This window comes from Siphateles boraxobius, unplaced genomic scaffold (assembly GCF_051911475.1).
Source record: "Siphateles boraxobius isolate OS27281-9 unplaced genomic scaffold, OSU_SipBor_1 41, whole genome shotgun sequence".
In the NCBI taxonomy this organism is placed as follows: domain Eukaryota; kingdom Metazoa; phylum Chordata; class Actinopteri; order Cypriniformes; family Leuciscidae; genus Siphateles; species Siphateles boraxobius.
The window spans coordinates 28,198,878-28,226,154 of NW_027509042.1; the positions used below are offsets into that span (position 1 = coordinate 28,198,878).

At 39.2% G+C, this 27,277-nt stretch overlaps 1 protein-coding gene across 1 annotated transcript in view; it reads right to left on the reverse strand.

Annotated features, from left to right (window-relative positions):
- The window catches only part of ube2o (ubiquitin-conjugating enzyme E2O), a 167,451-nt gene that overhangs the window by 13,490 nt on the left and 126,684 nt on the right, over positions 1-27,277 (reverse strand). Inside the window, exons 11-16 of the mRNA XM_077199094.1 lie at positions 25,857-26,011; positions 25,544-25,656; positions 25,345-25,467; positions 24,985-25,074; positions 24,609-24,879; positions 2,430-2,900 (exon numbers count right to left, since the gene is read on the reverse strand). Coding sequence (XP_077055209.1) covers positions 2,430-2,900; positions 24,609-24,879; positions 24,985-25,074; positions 25,345-25,467; positions 25,544-25,656; positions 25,857-26,011 — 1,223 coding nt within the window. The remainder of the gene's footprint in view (positions 1-2,429; positions 2,901-24,608; positions 24,880-24,984; positions 25,075-25,344; positions 25,468-25,543; positions 25,657-25,856; positions 26,012-27,277) is intronic.

Sequence of the window (27,277 nt, forward strand, 5' to 3'; positions counted from 1 at the left end):
AGTTTTGGTTTATTTTTTTGATGCGCTCAAGTTCACAGAGACCGAGACGACAGAAAGTGCAACCTGTTTGTTTTCTTTATTTTACAAAGGCACAACTTTTTCTTGTTATTGTGAGTTTAGACAAAAGTAGAATGATGTTATCTCTCTTATCTGTATGTTGTGCTGGTGATGTTTTTTTCCCCCTCCTTCTGTTTCTCTCTCTCTCTGCCATGCAGCACTCCAAACCATCCGCAGCTGATGCTAATTAGTAGAAGTGTGTATAAAGCTGCAAAGAAACTGGGTTCAGGAGGAATCCCTCTTCAGCTATCCCAGACACATTGGTGTTAACTGCAGTTGTAAAACTTTTGTGAAATCTGTTGTCTTGAGTACAGTGACTCTTTAGACTTTGTGAGTTTGAAGAGTAAAACCGTGTAGGGAGACGGGCGCCAATTTGTTTGGATTATCCACTCATAAACTTTTCTCCTGTTTATTTTTCGTTAGTCAGGGAGAGAGGTAAGATAACTGTCTTTAATTTTGATTTCTTTTTGTTAGGGAATTTAACTGGGTTTAAACTTTAGGAAGCCCCTGTTTTGTTTGTTATATTGGCCTGGCCCTCTACTGACGATCTGGTTATTATTTTAATTTGTTTACCTGTTTATTGATCTTTGTTTGTTTTATAAATATATTGATTAAGCCTTTAATAAAAAGTAACAACTAATTAAGCATACTCTTTCAGTTTCCTTTTGTGACCAGGTGTAAATCAAAGGGTGCTGTGTAAATCTTTTGTACATAAAGGTGAAGGACAATTAGAGCTGTTATAGAGGAAAAGGAGATTTCTCACATTTATTTAGTCAATTCTTTTTGGTTATATCTTTTTTTTTTATGGTTACTCCCTCTTTAAAATACCCTAGACTGGAGAGGGAACAAAACACTGTATGACCAAAAATGACCCGAGTATGTCAAAAATTTGTATTTTAAGTTGTTTCCGCTGTTGTCAGGAAAAAAATGCAAGGGATCGCAGTGGCACCTCCATGTCAGATAGTAAAGCGCGCTATACTCTAGATTCTACACTCTGCAAAAACACTTGGATATGCGCCTAATAATAGCACACATTTATCTAGGTTGACGTTAGAGCGAGCAGCCAAGTTACTGACATGTTTCAAATGATAAGCCATATTTGAGGTCAATGGATGATATGCAAATGTTGGATTACCTGACTGACATACGGTTATTACCACAAGGACCTGCCGTTAACGATCTGTCCCTCATGGACATTGTCACTTCCTCTGGAGTTTTTTTTTCTGTGACTAATCGACTGTCAGGAAAACTGGACTCATTTTCCATTCTCTGGCTTTTAAAGAACATTTGCTCAACTACCGTACAGACCTCAACAATGCAATATCCTCTTATTTCTCTTCTACCATTAGGAATTCAACGTGCAGGCCCAAATCACTCTTTGCTATGGTTAACAAACTCACTAATCCACCACAACATGTTATTTCGGGCTCTGGGGTGCTTCAAAATGGTTTTTCCTTATTCTTTTCAGACAAACGAAGTCAATCACTGAATCCATTACCAAAGACACCCCTCATATACAAGTGACTCAAATGATCATTTGAGTCACTTCTATGAGGGGTGTGACTCAAGATAAAAAGTTTTATGAGCTGAATCAGATAATCTGATTCAGCTTATTCAACAAACTATCTCTCTGCTTTTCCTCAGACTTCACAGTTAGATTACTTATGGCAACAGGAGTAGTCAAATTCCACATCCTGCCGAATTGATCCTACACCTACTGTTTTGCTTAAGATGTGTTTCCTCGAGGTTGCACCCTTCATAACACATATCATAAACTGTAGTTTGACTTCCGCCCTAGTTCCAGCAGAATTAAAAATGCCTGCGGTGACCCCGATTCTTAAAAAAAAACAGGCCTTGACCATCTAAACAAGGATAATTACAGGCCAAAATCTAACTTAACTTTCTTGCAAAATCCTTGAAAAGGTTGTGGCTTTGCAATTGCGATCATATTTAGATGTAAATGGTCTTTTTGAACCTTTTCAGTTAGGATTTTGCCCATCTCATAGCACTGAAACTGCACTTCTTCGGGTGGTTAACGATTCTTTTGTCCATGGATTCAGGTTTAATAAACATCTTGATTCTTCTCGATCTAAGCGCTGCATTTGGCACAGTCTATTTAACTATTTAACATGTATTTTGGATAATGTGACCATGTGTTTGTAATGGTGTAAGGCTGTGTAAATGTATTGTAATGTACAATGTAAAGCAACCTTGAGCTACGGAAAGGTGCTATATAAATAAAACTACTTCTAATAATATTGTCGACTAAGGCTTTTCTAGTTGACTAATGATTAGTTGAATATTAGGGGGCAGCCCTAATAATTCTAATGTTATCTAAAATAAAATAAAAAACTTTGGTGTACAGTAAGTACCTGGTGCCCATTCCAAAACGGAAAACACTTCCCCTTTAGCACTGGTGAAGGTGACACCTGGTTTGCCTCCACTCTGCTGACACAAAACTGGCGTGTCACTAGGCCACTCAGAACGCACAGGCATCTGTGGTTCAGCTAGCAGTGGCACCATCACCCTCTCCTCCTCTATAGCAGCCTCCATTTTATCCTCTTCTACAATGGCCACATTGTCTAGAGTCTTTTTCAGGTTTTCCTGAAGTTTCTTAATATCATCCAGAAAGCGTTTTTCTTTTGTGGGTTTGGCATCAGCGGGGGTTGTGGCAGCAGTTGCGGCTGATGGTCCGGCAGTGGGTGAAGTGGGTGATCCGGTCCAGAGCTGCTCAACTGTCATGTTCTTTAAACTTTCTAAAATCTTAAGGGCTTCTTTAAGCTCACGAAATCCCCGTGGTGGAGTCTCTTTACTGGGCTTCTCTTCAGGCGCAGCAACTCCACCTATGCAAGGAAAAATAATTAGCCTTTATGTGAAAACACCAATTGCAACATCAAAGACAGACAACACTGATATCCAGGCCCATTGCTAGTGGGAAAAAGTGGGTTTGGACAACAATGTTTCCCCACCCAATAAACTGTACAAGGGGTCCAGAAAACCTAGTGATGCCACTGATGTTATTTTTTCAGGGGTTCAAGCACAAAGTGCTGAAACCCTATTGTTAGGATTTTTATTAGGGGTTCAAGCACGAAGTGCTGAAACCCTATTGTAATTGTTAGGATTTTATTAGGGGTTCAAGCATGTAGTGCTTAAACCCTATTGTTAACGAGATATTTTCACCAAACTCAGCACACCTATGCAAGAGCTCATTCTTTGGTCGCATGAAAAAGGACGCGGCGACTGGGCTCTCGGTGGCGCTATAACTGTTAAAAAGGTGTCAAAATGATTTATTTCTATGGTAAATCCCATGAAATGGCTGAAAGCGGCCCCCTTCCTGCCTGATTTGCATACCTCCTCACAAAATCGGGCGTGCACATGCGTCACGTGATCCTAAAGAAGCTTGGAAACTTTCATGGACGTCGGGCCATCGGTGTCACTTTAACTGTTATAAAGGTGAAAAATGTTCTATATCCTATGCAAAATTACATTTAAATGACTGAAAAATGATCTGCTCTGCGCAGAACTTCACCAAATTAGCTGAGCATGTGCGACATATTATTCTAAAGAAGCGTGCAAATTTTTACGGTGATCGGGCCATCAGTGGATTTATTACAGTTTAAAAGGTCGAAAAAAATTCACACCAAAATGCACCCCATTTCCATGATAAATGAGTTGAAAATGCAAAAAGCAACCTTTTTCCTCTCTGAGGCACATGTTAAAAGGCTTGATAAAGATTTTGTAACCAGCAGCTCAAGCGTCAAGTGCTCAGACCCTATAGTTTTTTTTTATAGGCTTTTTTAGGCCCTTTTTATTAGGGGTTCAAGCACGTAGTGCTGAAACCCTATTGTTATTGTTAATTTTCCCATGATGCAACATTCTCCATCTAAAACTGATCAGGCAGACCGAACCGTAAGTCGTAGAGACTTGAAACTTTGAGGGCTGGTAGTACTCACACCGCCTACAACGTCACCAAGGCCCGCCTCGATCGGCCTGACGGGGGCGCTACAGCATTCAAAAGTACGAAATGGCTCATAACTCCTAAACCGTTGGTCGTAGGCTCAAGTGTCTTACATCGTTGGAATCCTTGGCTCAAGGCGGACATGCCCTTCCGGGCTCCAATTCTGAGAAGATTTAGGTTTTTCGAAAAAACTACTTTTGCAATCTACTTCTAGGGTTTTTGCCTGATCGGAGACAAAACCAATGCAAAACAATCTCTGGACAGTGAATGTCAATAATCATCAAAAAAAATTGAAATGTCAATTCACGATCGCTAAGGGGAACCAAAATGCTCGATTCGTCCAAGTCCACTTTTACTATAATTTGTGAACGGAAAGAGATATTTTCGCTAAACTCGGGACACATGTTCATGAACTCAATCTGAGGTGACATAAAAAAATCGCGATGATTGGCCACTTGGTGGCACTATAACAGGGTAAAAAAATCATGAAAATGGCTTTAACCGCACCCAACCGTTAGTCCGATGAAAATTGGCATTCAGTGAAAATTGGCATTCAATGACGCATACTGAGTTTTTTGAGATAAGCCAATGTTCTCATAGATTATCATGGCACAGGGTGCCATGTTAGTCTATGAGAACATTGGCATATCTCAAAAAACTCAGTATGCGTCATCGGTACAATGCCCTGAGGGAGCCTGAGAAGTTTCAAGCCACCGTTTTCACAGAAGTGACCTCCTTAAACTCCTGAATCCTTACCGAGTCCAACGATACCAAACATGGCAGGTTTCGCCTTATGGTTTGTATAACAGTGTCATTTAGGGCTTAAAAAACTTGCGATTATCTTCGAAACAGTTAGTCCGAACAAGACAAACACCACAGGAAATTTGAAAATATAGGTCAATAACTAAACAATAACATAAAAATGTCAAAATTATGATAGGAACTGACAAAAAAAAATCCAATTAAATGTCATGAATTATTTTTATGCTCTCATAAATAAGTGTCTAAACTTCAAAACGAAATGAGATATTTACAACAGATTTGACACATGTATGGGCACACTTTGAGGACACCTAATAAAAGTGGTGTAGATCAGGCAAGATGTTGTGCTATAACTGTGCTATAGCCTAGTGGCTAATGGGGATCCAAATAAACAAATACACTTATGGCATAGATGGAAAAGACCATTTACAGCCAATACAGGCAATTTACTAAGGAGAAATGTTTTTCATTTTTTTTTTTACAGTTATAGCACAACATCTTGCCTGATCTACACCACTTTTATATGCAGTGGTTTTGGCTCCGATCAGGCAAAAACCCTAGGCAGTGGTTACTCTTCCTAGGGTCCCAACAAGTAAAAAATACAAAACTACATTTAATCAACAACAATAAAAAATCAAGTCAATGAAACATACTAACCCAATATTCATTCCAAATAGCAAAATCAACAGTTTACTATATATTGTGCCATCAAATGTTCCTTTAAATAGTTTTTTAAAACTCATTTTTCTTTTTAAAAAATGTGTAATAGGAATGGTAAATCATTCCATATTTTCATTCCTCTATACACTTCAGTCCGTTGTTTTGCAGTGGTTTTCGAATCAGGAAATAAAAAAAAACATCCCTTTTACACATGCCTGGTGTTAAACTTATGACTAGAACTACTATACAAAAGTTGAGAGTACAGGACATTAGGAACTCTAGACACAGAAATATTTCTTATAAAACAAAGCAGAGAGACAATCCTTCACCAGTGCATTCTTATTATGTTAGCCGTTTTATTACCGTTCAAAGTGAGTTGTGTCGCTCTGTTCTGGACTAATTGTAATTTTCCAATTAGTTAAATTTTTTGTCTTTACTTGATACACTCGACCACACCACTGGACAATAATCTAAGCAAGAACCATTGTTTGCACAATTTTAGAAATACAGTTGTAACCCAGGCCACCAGTAAATGAGTTAAGAGTTGGAAAAGTTAAGAAAAAGAAAGAATTAAAGTGTTCTAGAAAGAAACGCGATTCATCCAATCTCTGATTGTGCTCTAGTGACTGACACCCATGAGAGCCAACAGTAGTGGCATATTCATAAGGCCCGCCTACAGGTCACGCCCGCACCGTCAGCATGAACAGACAAGAGAATCTGATGAGAACATCTAGCAGCACAGATCATTTCTACAGAAACTCCTTGCACTAAACGATAATCATAATCTAACGGGAACTGTGATTGAGTGCACTTGGAAACTTTGGGTGCGTCAGCCTGGAGTGTTGTCATCAGAGAGAAAAAAGTGAAGTGGAAACAATCAAGTGCATATGCAATGAAATCTCATTTTGGTGAGTGCTTTTTTTATCACATGATATCATATGAAAGATGTGTCAATTTCAGAAATGATTTGATATTAGTTGAGTTGAGTAGGCCGCTGTTATGGAAATGTTGAATCCGAAATTAATTATTGTATGTTTGCCTTGTGTTTTGCAAGGCTGGGTTCTCTTGTTCTCTGTTTTTTTTCCTATGTGAACATGATCGGCTGGTGTATCCTTTTTCTCTTATGAGAGTACTCTCGTGTTGCATAAGCTAGCTTACGCTACGGGAAAACCTCCTTTCTCGAGAATACTGAAGCCAAAAATTATCCTTAATTTTGTATTAAATTCTTTCCTATATTTGCTTGTGTGTTCGCCCCGCGAACTCACTTCTCTAAAAGAGCTGAGGCGTTGTTTCAAATGCCTCATTTCACCAAATGCGGCTCTTGCAGAGCCCCTCTCAGCATCGGGTCAAAGTCTTCCTGACCCCTCAGAGATTTACCCAGATAAATCGCAAAGAGCATTTGTCTGTTTGTCCCGCTCACGCCGAAGATGCTGTAATTGTAGGAAATGTGCCCACTCCCCAGTGTTCACCCCTACACATAAGCATGGCCCGTTCAGTGTCACACACTCATTCACGGCCCACCCCAATAAATCCGGCTCATGCCGCACGTGTTCTAAATGTAGAAAGTGTGCCCACTATGCAGTGCTCACCCCTACTCACAAACACTGTCTGCCATGTGACACACTACCCGGCTCATGCCGAGGATGTTATAAATGTAGGTTTTGTGCCCACTAACCACTACCCAGTGTTCACCCCTACACATAAGCACGGCTCGCTCTGTGACACGCGCACTCAGTTTGCGTTGTGTGTAGAGAGCGCGCGCCCCTCTCAGAGCGCGTGCCCACATGCAAACACCGCATGCTATGTGCCACACACACGCAGCGGCCAGAGCCCAGATATCATTCTCCCCCTAGCTTTAAGTATGAAAGCATGGGAAATGATCCCGGGCGTGTCACAGTGGGTACTGAACACTATAAAGCGGGGCTATTCGCCGCAGTTCGCTCGCAGACCCCCACGCTTACGGGCCAGGGTCGAAACTACGGTAAAAAACGAAGCAACACATCTACTTCGTGCCAAGATAGCGAAACTGCTGGGAAAAGGTGCTATAGAAACCGTTCCTCTGACACAGAGCGCTTCGGGTTTCTACAGCAGATATTTCCTTGTCCCTAAAAAGGATGGCGGTCTCAGACCCATCCTAGATCTCAGACGCTTGAACAGAGCCCTCTTGCGGAGATCGTTCAAAATGCTCACGACCAGACAAATCCTCGCGCAAATTCGCCCAAGGGACTGGTTTATTTCAGTGGATCTGAAGGATGCCTATTTTCAGATTCAGATAACGCCCCATCACAGGCCTTTCTTACGATTCGCCTTCGAGGGTCAGAACTATCAGTACACCGTCCTGCCGTTCAGTCTGTCCCTAGCACCTCGTACATTCATGAAGTGCATGGACGCGGCGCTCGCCCCGTCTGAACTATTTGGACGACTGGCTAATTCTAGCCCAGTCAGAGGCAGAACTGATAGCGCACAGGGCTGTATTACTCACACATTTACAAGCCTTGGGTCTCCAGATCACCTGGACCAAGAGTTCGCTGTCTCCCAGACTGACAATCTCCTTTCTGGGAACAGACTTAAGACTCTGTATCAATGATAAGCGCGGCTGACGACACAGCAAGCGCTGCAGATACAACTCTCAATAGCCTTTTTCAAGGTCGGCAGTATTCTCCCTCTCAAGAGATTTCAGAGGATGCTAGGTCTAATGGCTTTGGCAGTGCTTCGTCCGGGTCTGCTTTATATGAGCCCCCTCTAGCACTGGCTGAAAGCGCGGGTCCCGCTTCGAGCGTGGACCTCGGGCCATTTTCGCCTCAAGGTGAACCAGAGCTGTGTTACAGCACTGGAACCCTGGAAGGTGGCATACTGGTACCATTCAGGCGTGGATCTGGGAACGATCTCGAAATGAAAAGTAATCTCAACAGACGCCTCCAACTCAGTTTGGGGCGCCCTCTACGAGGGCAGGCCTGTGGGCAGCCCAGGAAGGTTACAATTTCCTCATCCAAAGCAGTAGAGAACTACTTAATTAATGTTGCAGGTAAATATAATGTTTTATCATCTGCATACATGACTTTCAACACACTTTTAAACAAGAGGAAGATCATTGGTCTTAAACAACTTCCTTGAGGCACACCTCATTGCAACTCTTTCACATCTGAATAACTGCCATTATAAAATACACATTGTCCAATTAGACAATTAACTTTTAAACCAATGTACAGTATGAGAAGTAAATTTGTAACATTTCAGTTTATCCAGGAATAATTTATAATCCAGTACATCAAAAACTGAGCTAAAATCTAACAATACTGCTCCTACTAAGTTATTGTCATCAATCTGTGCTCTCTCAATATCAATGCTAAAAATAAGAGGGCAAATAATTCTCCCTAAAGAACAATTGAATTTGCTCACAAACTATCATTTTCAATACTTTACTAAGATCTGGTAGCAAACTTAATGGTCGACTATTATGACTATTAAAATCCAGTGCTGCATTTTTCTGTTGATGAATAGCCTAACCTTTGCATCTTCCGAAGCTAAAGGAAAAATCAATTTTTCAATAATGATATTAAAGATGAGGCAAACTGGTCCTGCCAACCTTTATGAAACTTTATGAAAAAATCATTTAAATAATTTCAAATTTCATATGGTTTAAAAAATAGTTAAAAATGAGTCACGTGTATCAAAATGAATTTTACTTGATTTCCTATCCATTATTTCATTGAGTCGTAGACTCAAGTGACTTATATCACTATAATCCAGACCTCATGGCGAACAAAACGTATATTTCTGATTTTATTTCCACCATAATAAATTTTCCACCATTTAGAATTTTGTCAAAAACCTGCTTTTGCGAACTAGTCCTAGGTTCGACTCATAGCCCTAGAAATCTGTAAGAATTTTGAAAGAAATCGGCCACTAATTGGCGCTAACGAGTTTTACAGATCTGTAATCACGGGGTGTTATACACATCCATACAATATGCATATCATATGATAGACCTCCTCATACTGAACAACTATGCCTTAAGAACCATTGCTGTCAATCAAATCGTTCATTAAATATTCACAATTATGTTAAAAACCTACTTTTGTAAACTAGTCCTAGGTTTTTGCCCGATCGGAACCAAACCAGTCTTGGACAATTCTCTGGACTCTCTAGATGAATAATTATGAAAAAAAAGTTGAACTTATGCATTTGGATGGCTATAAATGGGTCATTTAGGAAATGGGCGTGGCAAAATGCAGTCGAAAGCCTATAAAACCTAAACGGAAATTCGGAACTTCACAAAAATTGGTGGGCATATGTGACATAACATAGTAAACAAGCATGCAAACATTTATGGAGATCAGACCGTAGGTGGCGCTATAACTGTTAAAAAGCTTAAAAAACATGTTTTTCCTATGGTAAATTGCCTGTATTACATTGTGAGTAACATGTCTATATATTGTGTGCACAAAGTAGAAACTTCACAAAACTGTGTAGATATAGAGAACAACGGATTTTGACTGGAACTATAGATTTATATCATTTGCGTATTCTCCATCATGGATATTTTATGGTTTCAGACCTACATTTCGGTTCGGCCTAGAGCCCAACAGCATAGTTGGCATGAAGGTCTTAAATGCTTGAACCCTGTTTATTGCTGCTTGCAGCTATATTTTTTTATTATTATTTTTTATTAGTAGTATTTGAGTGTATTGCCATATCAGCTTATTACATGGCAGATAGATATTAAACATTTAACAACATAATATCATAAATACAAATATTTAATAAAATTCAACTCAGAAAAAAAAATGTGTCGATGTACACAATGAGTACAATTCTATAAAATATTCTTTAAATATACTTGTGCCAAAAACTTTAAACAAATAAATAAATAAAAACTTCTGGATCCATAAATAGTAACGTTGTCCTGATAAAAAGCGCTGTCTCGTAACATTAAAGAGTGGGCAGTCAAAAAGTATATGTTTCACAATCAAGTTGGTAAGACAGTATTGACATTTTGGTGTTTCTTCACCCTTGAGTCAGTCTAGTATGACCTATCCAACACCTTGTAAATACAACTTGGTCGTTTCTTGATTTAAAAGAGTAGACATCTTTTACCAACCATAGAATTTATTTTAAATAATGTTATTTTGACATTCTACCTATTCTGCTTGCCATTTCTCTCATATATATATATCGGTTGATTAATGGATTTATGTCCGAGGGTAGGATTTGGCATTCACAGGACAATTCCAAATTGATACATAACTTTTACGAACTGGACAGAAGTGAATCTGGCTTAGATTGTCAAGATTTATATCCAAGTTTTCTATATGAGGTCTTATTCGTATTCCAAAGGGTCTTATATAACTGGGTCTAGCATCATACAGATGTAAACATTGTGGGTAGAAAATGTACGTGTATGCTGGATTATGTTGATTTGTCTTTATCTTGATTGCATATTGAAGGGATGCAATCAAGCGTCTAAATTGAAGAGATGGTTCATTTGCATCTGTGTATAGACTTTGAACTGGAGAGGTCCTGAAAGCCCCTAAGGCAAGTCTCAATCCTTGATGGTAAACAGTACCTAGCATTTCCAAATATGATTTTCTAGCAGAGTTATAAACTATGCTCCCATAATTCAGCCGAGAACGAACCAACAGTCTATATAGCCGCAAAAGAGCTGTGCAATCAGCACCCCGTTTAGTTTTTTCTAGTACCTTAATAATATTCAATGCTTTTAGACATCGGTTCCTTAGATACTTTATGTGGTGAATAAAAGTTATTTTATCATCCCATACTAGTAAACCAATAAAAGTAGCTTCTTTGACAACTTTGATGGGCTCTCAGTAAATAAATAGTTGCGGATCATGATGCAAGGACCGCAAAAGACAAAAGTCAATACAAACAATTTTAGTTTTAGAGAATCTAAAACCATTTTCAACTGACCATTCATTTGCTTTGTTTATACATAATTGCAACTGGCTTTCAATTATGTACATACACCCCCCCCCCCAAAAGAATATACAAAAATCATCAACTACACATTACATTTGGTACAATAACATTTACAATACTATTCATTTTAATCATAAACAATGTAAGAGAAAGGATGCTGCCCTGAGGTACTCCTTGTTCTTGTGCATTAAAATTAGGCATAAAATTTCCTATTTGAACTTGAAAACTTCTGTTACATAAATCCCATATGTCCAGGTGGTGTCATATGCATCTTCTAATCTTTACTTTCTTGATTTGTTTTGGGTTTTTGTGTTGTTGATTTCTTATGACTATTCCTATTACTTGATTGGAATCCTATTCTTGATTGGAAAAGGGAACTTTTGGACATTTCACAGAAAGTCAATTCGTAGTTGAGTGGTAGAGCATTAGTCAGCAATGTCAATGACACGGTTGAAATCTCTAACAAACACATGCTGCTGATTTTTTTAATGCAGAGTTTTGTGTGTCCTGCAGTTCTAAAACACATTGATTTGTTACACCATGATTATTTTGCCTACATTTAGACAGAGGTGGACAAAGTACACAATTTCCTTGAGTGAAAGTACAGATACTACTGGTCAAATATTACTCTGTTACAAGTGAAAATTGTAAAGACCGATTTTTACTTAAATACTTTTAAAAACGAGTACTTCTGTACTTTTACTTAAGTATCAGATGTAAAAAGTAAATGCATGCATTGTTTTATTATTGATGCATTGCTGTATGTAATACTTACATTACGCCTCTGAATCTATGCCTGCCTACCTACCCTCATATCAATATCAAATTTATTTTTAGAACACAGTTCCAGTAGTGGGATTGAATGTGAGATTGAATAAGTGCAGTCAAAAACGACCGACTTTCATTTCCAACCAATATGCAACCCCTGCAACCAAAATCATCCCCTGACTGATGTCTACTTTCTACTCAAGGACCTTGACAGAAATGTAATGGAGTAAAAAGTACGATATTTGTCTTTCAAATGTAGTGCAGTTAAAGTAAAAAGTTTCCAGAAAAAAACAACACTCAGGTAAAGTACAGATACTCAAAAAGTGTACTTAAGTAAAGTACTTTGTTACTGTCCACCTCATTTAGAATATAAATCTAGCCTACAATGAAAGCAACAAATATTATCCAACAGTAGGCTAGGACTGAAATTATAAATTGAAATATTTTACATTTAATAAGCTTTTATGACAAAAATACTATGACATGTAAATTATTTAATTCCTTCAATAAACTTTAATGAAGTTTATTGAAACACCTTTAATAAAGTGTTTCCTCCCCGAAATGTTTAAATCCGAGAGATACTCGGCGCTTGTCAGCGAGGAAGACAAAAGAAACTTGCTGAAAGAGATGCAGTGGGTCTGCAAGAAAAATTCTGTTCTGAATTTATTTTGCACTATTTACTATTCATTTTTGAATTGTACACAGTGACGCTGCGATTTATTTATATAAAACAAATCTAAGATTCTGTATTCCTCATTTTACATAAAATTGCACAGGGAATAAACAAACTCTATGCAAACCTGTAGGCTAATAGGGCTGTAGGCTAAAAGGGCTCGTTCCCTTTCGAATGGTCAGTCATATTGCATAGCTATATGCTATGGGGAACCAATCCTATCAAGCCGTGCTATGATAAGCGCAACGACATGTTGATACCCAAGTTTGGACGCTTGTATAAGGGTCCGAAGCAAGGGCCTTTGACATGACGTGTTGAACGGGCAAAAGACCCAAAGTATGATGGGCAGGGCTCACCGAGGCCGGCTTCAATCACACAGAAAGGATATGTGCCTGCAGTGCAGGGACTTCCAAGTTATAAAACCTGGCGAAGGTAGACGGCGAGGACCAGCCGGGAGTGGAGTGAGCTCTTACGCCTATGGGGCATTGCAGGCCCATAGAGGCGTATGCTAAAGCGATAGCATCCACCAGCCATCGGGATAATCTTTGCTTCGTAATCGGAAACTCTTAGGTGTGACCACCGAAGCTCACAAAGAGCTGCTCCGACTGTCTGTAATGAGCGGAGTGCTCAACATGTATCCTCAGAGCTCGGACCGGGCAGAGTAGGTGTAATTGCTGTTTGTCTTCCAATCTGGGAAGAGCAGAGAGCGTGATTACTTGTGCTTTGAACGGGGTTGAAAGCACTTTGGGCACATAGCCGTGTCTTGGTTTGAGGATGACTTTAGAGTCGCCCGGGCCAAACTCCAGACAGGAAGCGCTGATAGAGAGCGCTTGAAGGTCCCCCATGCGCTTATCTGATGCTAGGGCTAGCAGAAGTGCAGTTTTGAGCTAGAGCGGTTTTAGAGGGGTCCCTTGAGGGCCCGAAGGACCGTCGATAGGTCCCAGGAGGGTACAGTAAGATGGCGTGGAGGGTTAAGCCTTCTTGCTCCCTTTAGCAAGCGAACAATCATGTCGCTTTTCCCTATGGTCTGGCCAACCGGTGCATGGAAGGCTGCAATGGCTGCCACGTAGACCTTGAGCGTGGATGGAGTACGGCCTGCAGCTCTTGGAGAAACGAAACCAGCCAGAGAACACAGACCATTTAAGATCATAGAGGCGTCTTGTTTATCGTTTATTGTTAAAAGGATCCCCATTAGCTGTCACCAAAGTGAGAAGCTAGTCTTCCTGGGGTCCACAAGAAAAATAAAAATAAAAGTACATAAATTACATAACAATGATCATCTAAAAAACAATAAAACATTGTAGACATCATTATAAACATCATCAAAAATTATTCAGAATAAATTATTACAATATTACCATCATTATTACATTCATACATTCCCTACTCACAATTCTAAATAGTGCATTCTCAGATGGTACCTGAAAGAGACTTTGCCATTCATTTTACGTGTATTCAAATGGACAATTATTCCAATGATTAATGGCACGATAAATAACTGTTCTCTTTAAAGCATTTGAATTTGGACGTGGCAACATCATCTGGCCATCATCAGCTGACCTAGTCAAATGAGAATGAACCTGATCACACCTAACAATTTGATTCAGGGTTCGTACAGACTCTGTCAAATGAAATTCCAGGACTTTCAAGGACTTTTCAAGCTCTACTTTTTGGGATTTCAAGGACTTCAATCGGCACTTATCAAACAATATCCTTACTATTATTTTATATTTATTTTATTTTATTTTTTTACTCAAATTAAATACATATGGTATCTGATGTCCCAGCTAACAGACTTTTGTTATAAGAACGTTCTCCAAATATTCAGTGTTGGTTCTGGGAACGTGAAAAATGTCCAGTTTTCTTGACGTTAGAGGAACGTGTTTTAAAAGGTATAATGTTCCTCAAACGTTCGTTCAACTTCATTTTGATTTAAAATTCAACATTATAGGAACGTTGATTTCTAACATTCCAAGAACATAAAAATATCCAGTTTCTTTAATGTTACTAGAATGTTATTTTGAGGTTAGTGTGATGTTCCTGAAACATTCTTTCAATCATCTTTCGAAAGAGTAATAAGAACACAAACTACAGTTTTATCCAGACACAGCCTTAGATAAACTGAAGATAAAAGACATTAACTATCAAGATCTCATTAAACAACTCCACAAACAGCATCACCAGCCTCACGTATTACTAACCAGACTGACTTTATTTCTGGCACACATCTAGAGAAGTTCTTATTGAGAATTAACAGATTTAGATGTTGATGTCTTATTGAAAATGTTTCGTTTGAGGTCACCATCATGGAGATCAGTGTTTGCTTTAGTTGGGCTCTTGACTTTCATTAGGTTTGTGCTTTATCAGCAATTGCAGGTGTGTTCATGGAGAGCATTTCTGCATTGATACAGCGGATCAACATGTCTGTTATAATGACAGACAAAAGACATAACGATAACGAATTGAAACACTATTGAAAAATATGATTTGTAACATTATTGCTTCAGTTGCTGAATGTTGAGTTCTGCGAAATTAAATATAAAACATTGAATTTGCTGTAGTTCTGTTGCTTTGAGTCATTTATACACTCACAGACATCAACATTCGGTATATGAAACACAAGAATGGTAACGTTCTTCATGGCCGCATACAAAACACATTCATGGCTCCCAACATGCATTGTGGCATGAATAAATTATGCATTTGAATTATTTTTTGGATTGTCACCATTGTTGAGGTTTGTTTGACAAGTACTGATGTCTAAGGATGTCATTTTTAACTTTTGAATAGTTTTGGACAATCTCACACAAATTTCTTCAGCTACAAATGATTTTTATGACATTAGTAAGTTCATTACATTCATCTTGAACTACTTTTAAGTTCCAAAAGTAAATCACTCATTTTAAATTACAGTGAGTGCAATTGTTTAACTGCAGTCCTTTGTCTGTTATTAAAGCAGACAAGTTGATCTGCTTTATCAATGCAGAAATGCTCTCAATGAACACCTGCAATTGCTGATAAAGCACAAATGGACCGCAGCATTGATTTAGTGTGAAACAATTGTATCTTTTCAACAACAACAACAAAAAAACTTCACAATATTTTGAATTAGGGATGCACCGATACCACTTTTTGCAGAACGAGATACCGATACCGTAACCGATCCCAGAATTTTCACTGCATTTGTAATTTTTAAATGTATTAGTAGATAAACCAAAAGAATGTAAATCATATTAGGTGGCTTAATTCTAATTGGCTTGTTTATCAAATAAATATTTATTTCAATTATTTTCATGCTTAATTAAGCCTGCTAAAATGCATTGTATGAGCTTCTGTTACTGTACATTCTATTGTATTCTATTCTATCATATTTTATCTTTCATTGAATGCACAGCACATATTTAGACTAGAGCAGCTCCAGAAGGGTCAGTGCTGAGGATTGGGTCAGTGGTACAAATGTTTAGACACCAGTGAAATATCAGTTATTTCATCCAATTTTGATACATAAATACAATAGAACAAAAAAGGCTACAAATGAAATAAACAGTGTTTTTAGAGTTTTTCGGGTAGATCTAATAGGTACAGAAATTTGAATAAAGTAGCCTAATCAAATGTGAAAAAATTGCATATTCATTACTGGATAAATTAAATATAGATAGATCTTTTTATAAAGTTGAAAAGGGTAGCCTATTTAGTCAAGAGCAGTGAGTAATGTATTGTCCATTGTTTGATTAACATTAAAACAGCAGTGGGTTTGTCAAACTGCCCTTTTAAGACCGAACGCACGGACCCCATTTGAACATGGCAACGTTCACTTGAGATATAACTGACTTTGTTTACTAGGATACTCGCCAAGATGGGCGTTTTTTCCTAATTTTGTGTGAATTCGTCCGTACAAACGCAAGACGTGAAAGACAATTTAATTCAGTATTCGCGCGCGGAGACGCTGGGGGGCGCGCGCTGATGTTTGCGTTCATGGAACTTCTTGACTGCAAACGTCCAGTAATAATGTAGGGAATCACTCGTTATACATACATCAGGTAACAGTTCATGTTTCACTTTACTTACATACAGTATACGATTTAGTTTTCATCCAAATAACACGTGCTGAGTGAACGATTACAATCAAGAGCATTCAACAGAACTGCGCTCTCTCGTCAGTTAACGTTAACAATAAGCTACATGCCTCGTTTTATTTTCTTAGCCATTGAAATCCGACTGAACTACAAACCTTCCACTGATGTCTGTTTAAAGGGATGCGCTCGACCAGCTCGTGTGTCTGTGCCGCTGCGCGCTCAATCCACTGCGCGGTTTTCTCTGAGCAGCTTGCGCACCACAGCTGTGTGTTACTATACACACACTGCCTGGGGGGCCTATCGGTTGTTGGTATCCGAGCATTTTTACGAGTACATGAGCTCGGTATCGGTGCATCCCTTTAATAATTCAAGCACTTTTCAAGTACCTCTTCAACAATATGGCTGTTTTCAAGGGTTTTCAAGGACTTAAATTTCAAAAAGTCAAATTCAAGTACTTCAAGCACTTTAAGCACCTTGTACGAACCCTGTTGATTATATAAAAAAAACTGGTTGAGAAGAAAGGACAGTTTTACTGAAAAATTTAATTGTATTAAAAACCAGTCTTTTCTCCACCATTAGCCATGATAGTCGACAGTGCATACTGATAATATTTGTTCTTATAGGACAATGTAATACTAACCTGGCAGCTCTATTTTGGATCGTTTGTAATTTATTTTTATTTGACCTTTAGATGTAGATGACCATACAGGGGCACAATAATCCAGGTGACATAAGATTAAAGATTTAGCCACCTGTCCCACGATGTGTGTAGGGACATAAGAAAGACATTTCCTCACCATAGAGATACCACAACCAATCTTCTTAACTATGATATCAATATGTTCTGCCCATGACAGAACATATTCTGAACTATCTATTGTTGTGCCCAGTAATTTTACTTTATCTACCTGTTTTATAGGTTCCCCAGACAAGTTCAAACTCATATTTGGTGTTGATGACAGTTTATGACTCAATCCAAAGATAATTGATTTGGTTTTCGAGATGTTCAGCACCAACTTATTTCTTTTTATCCAATCAGAAACCATATTTAACTCAGCTGATAAAACATTGTCCAGTTAACTGACAGTTTTTGCAGCATAATACAATGTGGAATCATCAGCATACATTTGTACAGTAGCTTTACACAAAACTAATGATAAATCGTTTGTAAAAATGGTATATAAAAGTGGTCCAAGGCAGCTCCCTTGCGGGACCCTACAGTCCAAAACCTTAGAGCGTGACCAACTGCCATTGTAATAAACCCGTTGCGTCCTACTTGTGAGATAACTCTTCATAAATCTGATGGCAATTGGACAAAATCCATAACATTCTAGTTTACCAATGAGTAGATTGTGATCTATGACATCAAATGCCGCACTAAAATCAAGTAATACTGCACCAGTCATCTTTAACTTATCAATTTCCTTGAGCCAGTCATCTGTCATTACTGTAAGGGCGGAACAAGTTGAATGGTTATGTCTATAAGCATGTTGAAAATCTGAGTTCAAACCATTACATTTAAAGTATTTCTGTATTTGTGAGTGAACTATTCTCTCCATCAGTTTACTAAGAACTGGGAGAATAGTGTCTACTGTTCTTCCCAGTGAATGCTAGTCTGCCATCTTTAGATAAGGGAATAATTTTACCTTCCTTCCAGATAGTGGGAAAAACACCCTTCATTAAGCATGCATTTAATATTTGACATAACGGACCGCAAACATAGTCAGCTGCCAGACCAAGTAATTTACTGTCCAGCATGTCAGTACCCACAGAACTGTGTTCGGGCAGGGACTTCAACAACTTCCTTACTTCCCGTTCCTCTACACTATTAAACTGGAAAGTGCAACTCTTATCTAACATCACATTATTTTTTATTAGCTTTATGTAATTAGAATCAATATTGTCCATATTCTGCCTTAGTGCTTGGACCTTATTTATGAAGAAATCATTAAAATAATTTGCTATATCAGCTGGTTTGGTCAGAAATTTTCCTTCTGATTCCACAAAGGAATCCGCTCCAGTTGTCCGTCTCCCCATTATTTCATTAAGGGTTTTCCAGAGCTCTTTACCATCTTGCTTTACATCATTTATTCTCTGCATGTAATATTGTTTTTTCAACGATCTATTCAGTTTTGTCACCTGATTTCTAAGTTGATAGTACTTGAATCTGTCCTCCACCAATCCAGTCTTTACTAATATAGATCTGGTTTCATCTCTTTCCTTCATGAGGCTCTTTATAGTCCCATTCAGCCATGGGGCTGGTCTCGCTTTTACAATACACTTTCTCATAGGGGCATGCCTATCAACAATCTTCATAAAGCTTTCCATAAAGATATTTAAGGAGGCCTCAGGCTCCTCAGCAGCATACACATCAGTCCAATCAATATCACCAACATCTGCCAAAAAACTTTCCGGAATAAATTTCTTAAACATCCTTTTATGTACTATATTGACCTTACATTTAAGAATTTTAGTTTTCCTGGTAATTGCTATGATATTATGATCACTGAAACCCACAGATCGAGAAGCTGGTTTAGTGCAGCATTCAGGAATATTTGTATAAATATGATCTATGCAAGTGGCAGAAATATGGCCAGCACTATTAGTAAAGATTCTGGTTGGTTGAGAGATCATCTGAGACAAATTACAAGCATCGATCAATGAAACCATCTTTTGTTTCATTGCACATTGATTAGAAAACCAGTCTATGTTCATATCCCCTAGTAAAAAAATATAACAGTTCACATCTGTAACTCTTTCAATTAACACACATAAATCATTCAGATATTGCACATCAGTCCCAGGAGGCCTATAGCAGCAGCCGATCAGCACCGGTTTAAGATGTGGAAGATGCACTTTGACCCATAAAGATTCTAAGTTATCTTTGATATATAATGCTATACCACCCCCATGTTTATTCCTGTCCCTTCTAAATACATTATACATCAAAAGAAATCTCTGTATCAAGAACAGTAGCATCCAAATGGGTCTCTGATACTGCCAAGATATGAATGGTGTTTTCTTTAATCAGATAATTAAGTTCAAATACCTTATTTCTGATGCTGCAGACATTCAAATGGGCCATAACAACACCCTTTGAAATAGGAAGGAGATGCTTATCATCATTGGGCCTTATATCCATAAAAAAAAATGTAGTTCAGTTCAGTCTGAACTCGAGTTAAGGAAACCAGAGAACTAGTCTCTCGCTCCAGCTCCAGTTCCTGGCCGTTGGTGCCATTCTAATCCTTATGCTTTTGGGCAGGGGGATGGACAATAAGCTTGTCATGTCGGATGTAGTCTTGTAGACGGAGCTCTAGTCTCGCTGATTGTGCTTGACACTCGCTGGGAGGTCCACTAGCTCCCGTCGAGGGGCAACACATGGAGGGTCTCTAGTTATATCTCATATATTTATTAATACCATATCCACACAGATGGCTCATAGCCTGAGCCATCATCAGTGTGGCGGTTTGGGAGTTGAGCGCGCCTATTCTCAGCAACACATTGAGGGCCCATAGTTTGGGATGGGGGTTCCACATTGTCCTGTTCGGCTGGGAAAGACGGTATTTTCTCAGGGGTATTGGCCATGGGACTGCTGTGAGCAGCTGAATCAACCAAGGTTGGGTCCACCAGAGAGGGCCCACTAGTAGGACTGAATGTCTACCCTCCATGATCCTTATTATGACCTGAGGGAGGAGCAAGACTGGAGGAAAAGCATAAAGGGGAAGGCTGGGCCATTCGTGGGCCAGCGCATCCCTGCTCTTCGAGAAAAATATTGGGCAATGAGAATTGTCTTCGGAGGCGAAGGGGTTGACCTCTGCCCTCCCGAAGACGTTCCAGATCATTTGAACTGTTTGGGGATGGAGGGTCCATTCCCATGGAGACACGTTGCCCCGGGACAGCATGTCTGCTCCCTGGTTCTGTTTGCCCAGCACATGCATCACTCTCAGCGAGCGCAGGTTGCTTTCTGCCCATAAGAGGAGACTTCTGGCCAGTATGTACAGTCACTCGACCTGAGCCCGCCCTTGCAGTTTATATAGGACACTACTGTCGTATTGTCCGTACGGACCCAGGACATGGTGACCTGTCAGACGTGGTTGGAAGATTTTGAGGGCCAGCAAAACCACCAGCATTTTAAGTAGGGATGTAACGATACACAAAATTGATGGTTCGGTTCTTCCCACGGTTTTGACATCTCGGTTCGGTAGGGTGGGGTTTACAAAGCTAAAATTGCTTTTTTTTAGTTTTTTTTAAACAGTGGTTTAATTAAAAAATTGTGTCTTTGTCTTTATATTAATTCAATTACAATTAAAGGTTTTGCAAGGAGTTTAAAAAAAGATCTGCTAATGCTGTAAACTATGTGGAGCCCGCACATTACTATAAGATTAAAGGTTAACAACAGAGCCTAGACTTTTAGCCTAAATTCAGATGCTATTTATTTTTTAAGAATATAATAATCAACACCCAACACATTGTATGAAAACATGTAAACTGAACATAAGGCAGTTTTTGCATTCAACATAACTTATGTTTTTATTCGTATTTTTATGTATTAATTCGTTATTGAAATATAATAATTTACACAGTTGCTGTCATTTTCATTAAAGATATTTTAAACATACATTAAATAATTAAGATATCATTAACAGGTTAAGTAAAATATAGCCTAATTTATAGTGAAAGAGTTAATTTCTCTAAGAACCAACAAGCTGTGGACACTGTGACGTTAGCCTGATGAGGTAAATATAATGCTATGTGACAAAGCTGTTTTATTGATGTCTTTCTGCTGCTGAAACACTGATTGAGCAATTACACAAGTCATGATGCCTTTCAATAAGTATACTGTATCTTTCAACATACCTTCAGGTGTCCATTCATGATTATTCTGTAACTGAGGAAGAGATGATCGCGTTTACTCGCGCTCCGGGCTGTACAGCGATCTGTCACGCCACATCAAAGAGCGCCAAAACGGCATTTATTGTTTGAATTTCGTGATCAAATAGACAGAATTTGAAAGATTACACCTTGCTTATTTTCGAATGTAACAAAACATGGAGCTTGCAATTATGTGGTGTTATTATGGTGGTTGGGCTACAAAACTGAATTCATTGTTTACACATAAGACATGAGGCCTAATGAGCCAGGGCTGGGCGGGGTAGTAGGGGGCGGGGCGTGTTCAGTGCGCCATGAGAGAATCGCGATACGTATCGTGGGTTCTGTATCGCGTTTTTTTGGTTCGGTTTGAATATCGTTACACCCCTAATTTTAAGGCAGTTGATATGCAACCATCCCTCCATGCTCGTCCAAGAGCCAAGAGCTTGGGGGGAACCTGTGGTTTCAGCCAGTACTGCAGGGGGCGCATGTGTAGCATACCTAGTGGAAGTACTGATGATGCGGAGGCCATGAGGCCTAGCATTCTCTGAAAGGTTCTGAGGGGTCTCTTGGTCCCCACTCTGAATGAACCCCAGTCGCTGAATAGCCAGAGAGCATTCGTTCGATAGCCACGCCCTCATTTGGGCTGAGTCTATAACTGCACCCAGGAAGGAGATTCTCTGACTGGGAAGCAGAGAGCTCTTGGCTGTATTTATTCGGTCCTAGGCATTCTAAATGGGGAGGAGCACAGATCTGTGAGAGATCAGTTCCGCCTCCAACTGAGCCAGAATGAGCCAGTCACCAAGGTAGTTCAAGATGCGTATTCCCATTGGTCTCAAAGGGGAAAGTGCTGCATCCATGCACTTTGTAAAAGTGCGTGGGGCCAGAGACAGCCCGAACGGTTGGACTGTATACTGAAAAGCCGCCTCCTCGAACGCAAATCTCAAGAACGGTCTTTGACGGGGGATTATTTGGATATGAAAGTAAGCATCTTTCAGATCCACAGAGAAGAACCAATCATCTTGCAGAGTGGCTCTGCATTTGCCACAGCCGTGGTGCGACATTTGCAACAACGTTGCTGCTCTTTTAGACAAATAATGAAAAAGAGAAAAAAGGATATACCTGAAGATCACCGGAGAGCACAGGGAAACAGTGCAACAGCTCGCCGGTTACTTGAGCGCGCTGGATCAGTCAGTCCGCTGGCTCGCTCGCTGTTCCACTGCTGGCTCCACTTGTTTCGGCGAAGGCGGCAAAGGTTTCATAGAAGGGAGTTCAGCGAAGGTCCGAAGATTCTCGCTGAAGGAGATAAATCTGAATCCACGGAAAAATCTAGCGTTCTGGGCGGGGCACTATGCGCACTATGCTGGCTGTGCAGTATCAAATCAAATCAAATCAAATCCTTTTATTGTCACACAACCATATACACAAGTGCAACAGTGGGTGAAATTCTTAGGTGCAGTTCCGAGCAACATAGCAGTATGACACGATGTGCCGTAAACAATTACAGCAAACATCAGATTTTACGGTGCTAACAGTAGCACTGCGTTATTATTTAAAAGGCTTCAGTATTCTGAGAAAAGGAGTTGCCCCATAGCATATAGCTACGCAATACGACTGACCGTTCAAAAGGGAACTCCGGTCTCACCTCTCACTATAATAATAATAATAATAATAATTTTTTACATTTATATAGCGCTTTTTCTGGGACCTCAAAGCGCTTTACATAGAAGGGGCAATCTCCTCAACCACCACCAATGTGCAGCATCCACCTGGATGATGCGACGGCAGCCATATTGCGCCAGAACGCCCACCATACACCAGCTTACTGGTGGAGAGGAGACAGTGATGAAGCCAATCAGTATATGGGGATGATTAGGAGGCCATGATGGCCAGGATGCCGGGGTTACACCCCAACTCTTTATCGAAGGACATCATTAGGACCCACACAGACCACAGGGTGAGCACCCCCTGCTGGCCTCACTAACACCTCTTCCAGCAGCAACCTGATTTTCTCAGGAGGTCTCCCATCCAGGTACTAACCAGGCTCAGCCCTGCTTAGCTTCAGTGGGCAACCAGTCTTGGGCTACAGGGTGATATGGCTGCTAACGTTCTAGCTACCGTTCACGTGACACCAGTGTTGCATCGTTTAAGAGCAAATAATTACAATGTTGTTGTTGTCATTAAGCAGGCCAAGCCTATCAATTAAAAATAAACATAACCTACTACTAATAAAAATGACAGACAATGAATAACAACGCTCCAAAAAGTGTTCAATAAATTGAATTGAATCAATTAATGTACCTTTCAAACGTTCTTATTTGTGACAATTATTAAACTAGACCACAAACTGATATTGGCTTGAGAAGCCAAAACCTTGAGCTGGGACTCGAACTTGGATCGCCTTGAGTATAGTTGCACCACGTGTTATCACGCAGCCCACTAAGCTATTGTCTAATTACTTTTAATACTCCCATGCAAAGCCTAACTCAAGTAGCCTAAAAACTTTGCTTTCACTCTTAATACCATGCAAATGTGTAGCCTAAATAATTCGCATTTCTATAGTTATGAAATTACCTAATACAAATAAGACTTTTGTTTTATTTTTTTTATATGGGGTATTAGTTGGCTACTGCATTATAAAGCACAGTCCATGGTAAAAAAGTTGGCAAAAAAAACCATTTTAGTTGAGTACCATCAGTATATTCCCTACAGAATGGAATCTCACTTAAAATGGCAAAAAATACTAAATTTTCTGTATCCATTTTTTCTCTTGCAAAAAAATGGACCAGAGTGAACATTTTATCTGATACTTTTTAATCCTGCAATATAATTGTAAGAGATGCATTACCTCCAGAAAGTTCAGGTGTAGAGACAGCTCCTGGTGAGTCTGTAGTCGTGGAAGCATGCACGCCATGGGTTTTGCCATCAGAAGTGGCACCTGTGTTGGGGGAGGAGACTGGAATGGTTTCCCCACCACCTGGTTCCTCTTCCACTTGTCCATTATCTGTTTCCCAGCTGTCACTCTCATCTTCCCATTCTTCAGATGAGGCACCACTACTGCTCCCCTCTGCAGAGTCATAATATGTTTCTTCAATCTCAGACTCTACATTATACAAGTGCTAAGAGAGAAAAAATAAATTAGTGTTAGTTCCAGGGCCATAGGTGGGTGTAGCAAATACTTTTCATCAGTTTAAAATTGAATGTCTCGATAGACTGGTGTATACCTGAGGCAGGACAATAGTCTTTGAATTATCAGCCCACACAACCTCCACTTTACTGCTCAGATCCACCTTGCACACTTGGCCAACAGATCTCTACATGGACAGTTGAGAAAATTATATGGAGAAAATTTCAAACATTGCTAAAAGCAACTATCAAACAACCTTATAAGAGCACCAAGTCATTTTGTCCACTTATATCAAACAATAAAAACAGTTTTACATTAAATAAAAAAAATACTAGGTGCATTGAATGACAAAAATTACAATGGGGAGTTACATTTTACTCTCAAGCTTAAATGCACACTGGCAATGTGATTAGCCTGGAAAAGTTTTCAAATTTTCTATGCAAAATTATGTATGTACCTCATTTTCACAGTCCTCTATGTCAGAGTTGCCGATCCTTATGACAATATCCGTTGTGTGAAAATGGAAATCTGGATGATCAGCAATGTCATAAACACTAACGTCCTCCTCCTCCCCAATCACCTATACAAGATTCATTTGTTAAACAATATGAAAATAGACAATCCCAAACGCCTCTTAATGACAATATCAAAAATACCTCAACATTGTCGCCTGCAGCATTGAGTTTGACCCACTTGACTACACAGGTTCTGGCCTTATGATCACCTGACTGAATCACCCCATAGATGCCTGGATCACGAAGAGCCTGGGCTGCAGGAGCCAAAATCAACAGGGTTTATTTTAAGTGAGTAAAGGGCAAAATCTAATCAAGTTAGATCTATTTGCCAATTCAATTATAATCAACTTAATATAAGGACTTTACTGATACATAAGGATGCTCCAACAAACAAAGACATAAAACAATTAAGAGCCATATTGAAAATGACAACTGTGTTATAAAAAGAACATACGTCGTTTGTCTAGAACATAGTCTCCCGGGCAGAACTCATGGTTGTCCAGGTGCTGGATAGGGATCAGGTCATTGGAGCGGATCCCTGTCTCTAATCTACCATCCTTCCACATCACATCTGCAGAGGTTACAGTGGAGACAACCTCAACTGCCACCCTATGCACAAACAGACATACCATTAAGAGTCTATTCTAATTGAAATCTTATTTAATTTGACAGAAATATGATCTACTTTGAGTCTTTCTTTGAAGGGGTCATAATATCTGACCATCTGATAAACAGATTGTGTTGAACATTTCAGCAAAGATTGATTCATGAACCCGTCACAACGCAATTCAGTTTTTGCGACTTCAATGAAAACAATTTGATGTCAATCTAAACATCAGAGCCCATTCTTTGTGCATGAATTTAGTTATTTGGATTTAACAGTTTTGTATCATGTTGTAATTGTCATGTTGTTGTCAGCATGTCCGTAAACAAACCAGCATGTGTAACATAAACAGGATTACACTTATGTGACTTCAATGCAGATCTGTCCCAGAGGCCAGATTAATTTTGATGCAACATATTTGTTCCACATCTGATGAGATCGTAAGTCTTAAAATATTATTCTGTGTTAAATATAAACAATTAACATGGTCTTGAACAAGTCCTTAACAATTAACACATATATGTCTTCAAGGGTGTGTTAACACTTGGCATGTTTGGATCGATTAAACCTGGTGCGATTGCTCTGTTAGTGCGGTTAATTTGAATGTGTGAATGCTGCCATCCGAACCCTTATGCGCACCAAACAAGCGGACCGAGAAAGCTGAAAAGATGGGTTAAGACCCACTCTGGTGCAGTTCAAATGATATATGAACGCAACACGGACCAAAGACATGTAAATGAACCAAAAACAGGAAGATGAGACCCTAAAAAGGACAGAGTGCTCACGCATATGGTTTTTTTTCTCGTTATAGTCGTTCGGTACAGGCATCAGAACTGCGTCTCCTCGCAGCAGATCATTTGTGTGTGTGAGGGAGGGATTCCTGTCTCTGCTGTGACACCTTTACACATTTTATAAGCTCATGTATATAATTGTTTTTTGATGTTCGGTAAGTTCCGTCTCAAAATAGGCAATACGTCATAAACGCCTTTAGGTTCGGTAAGTTTTGGTTCGGTGATAAAAATGGCAAACTAAATTTGGACTTTTTTTTTTTTTTGGCCCGGATCAAACTTAACAAGCGAACAAAATTACAAGTGTGAACACCCTAATATTAAAAAGGGAGTGTTATTTGTCGTTTTGTTTTGTAAATATGATCCATTTTGGCTCTCTTCTAGTGAGCTGGGAAGAAATGACATATATAATATATATATGCACATCAAGAACATTTTCAAGAGGACAAAGACATTAAAAAAAATATCTATATATATGCACAT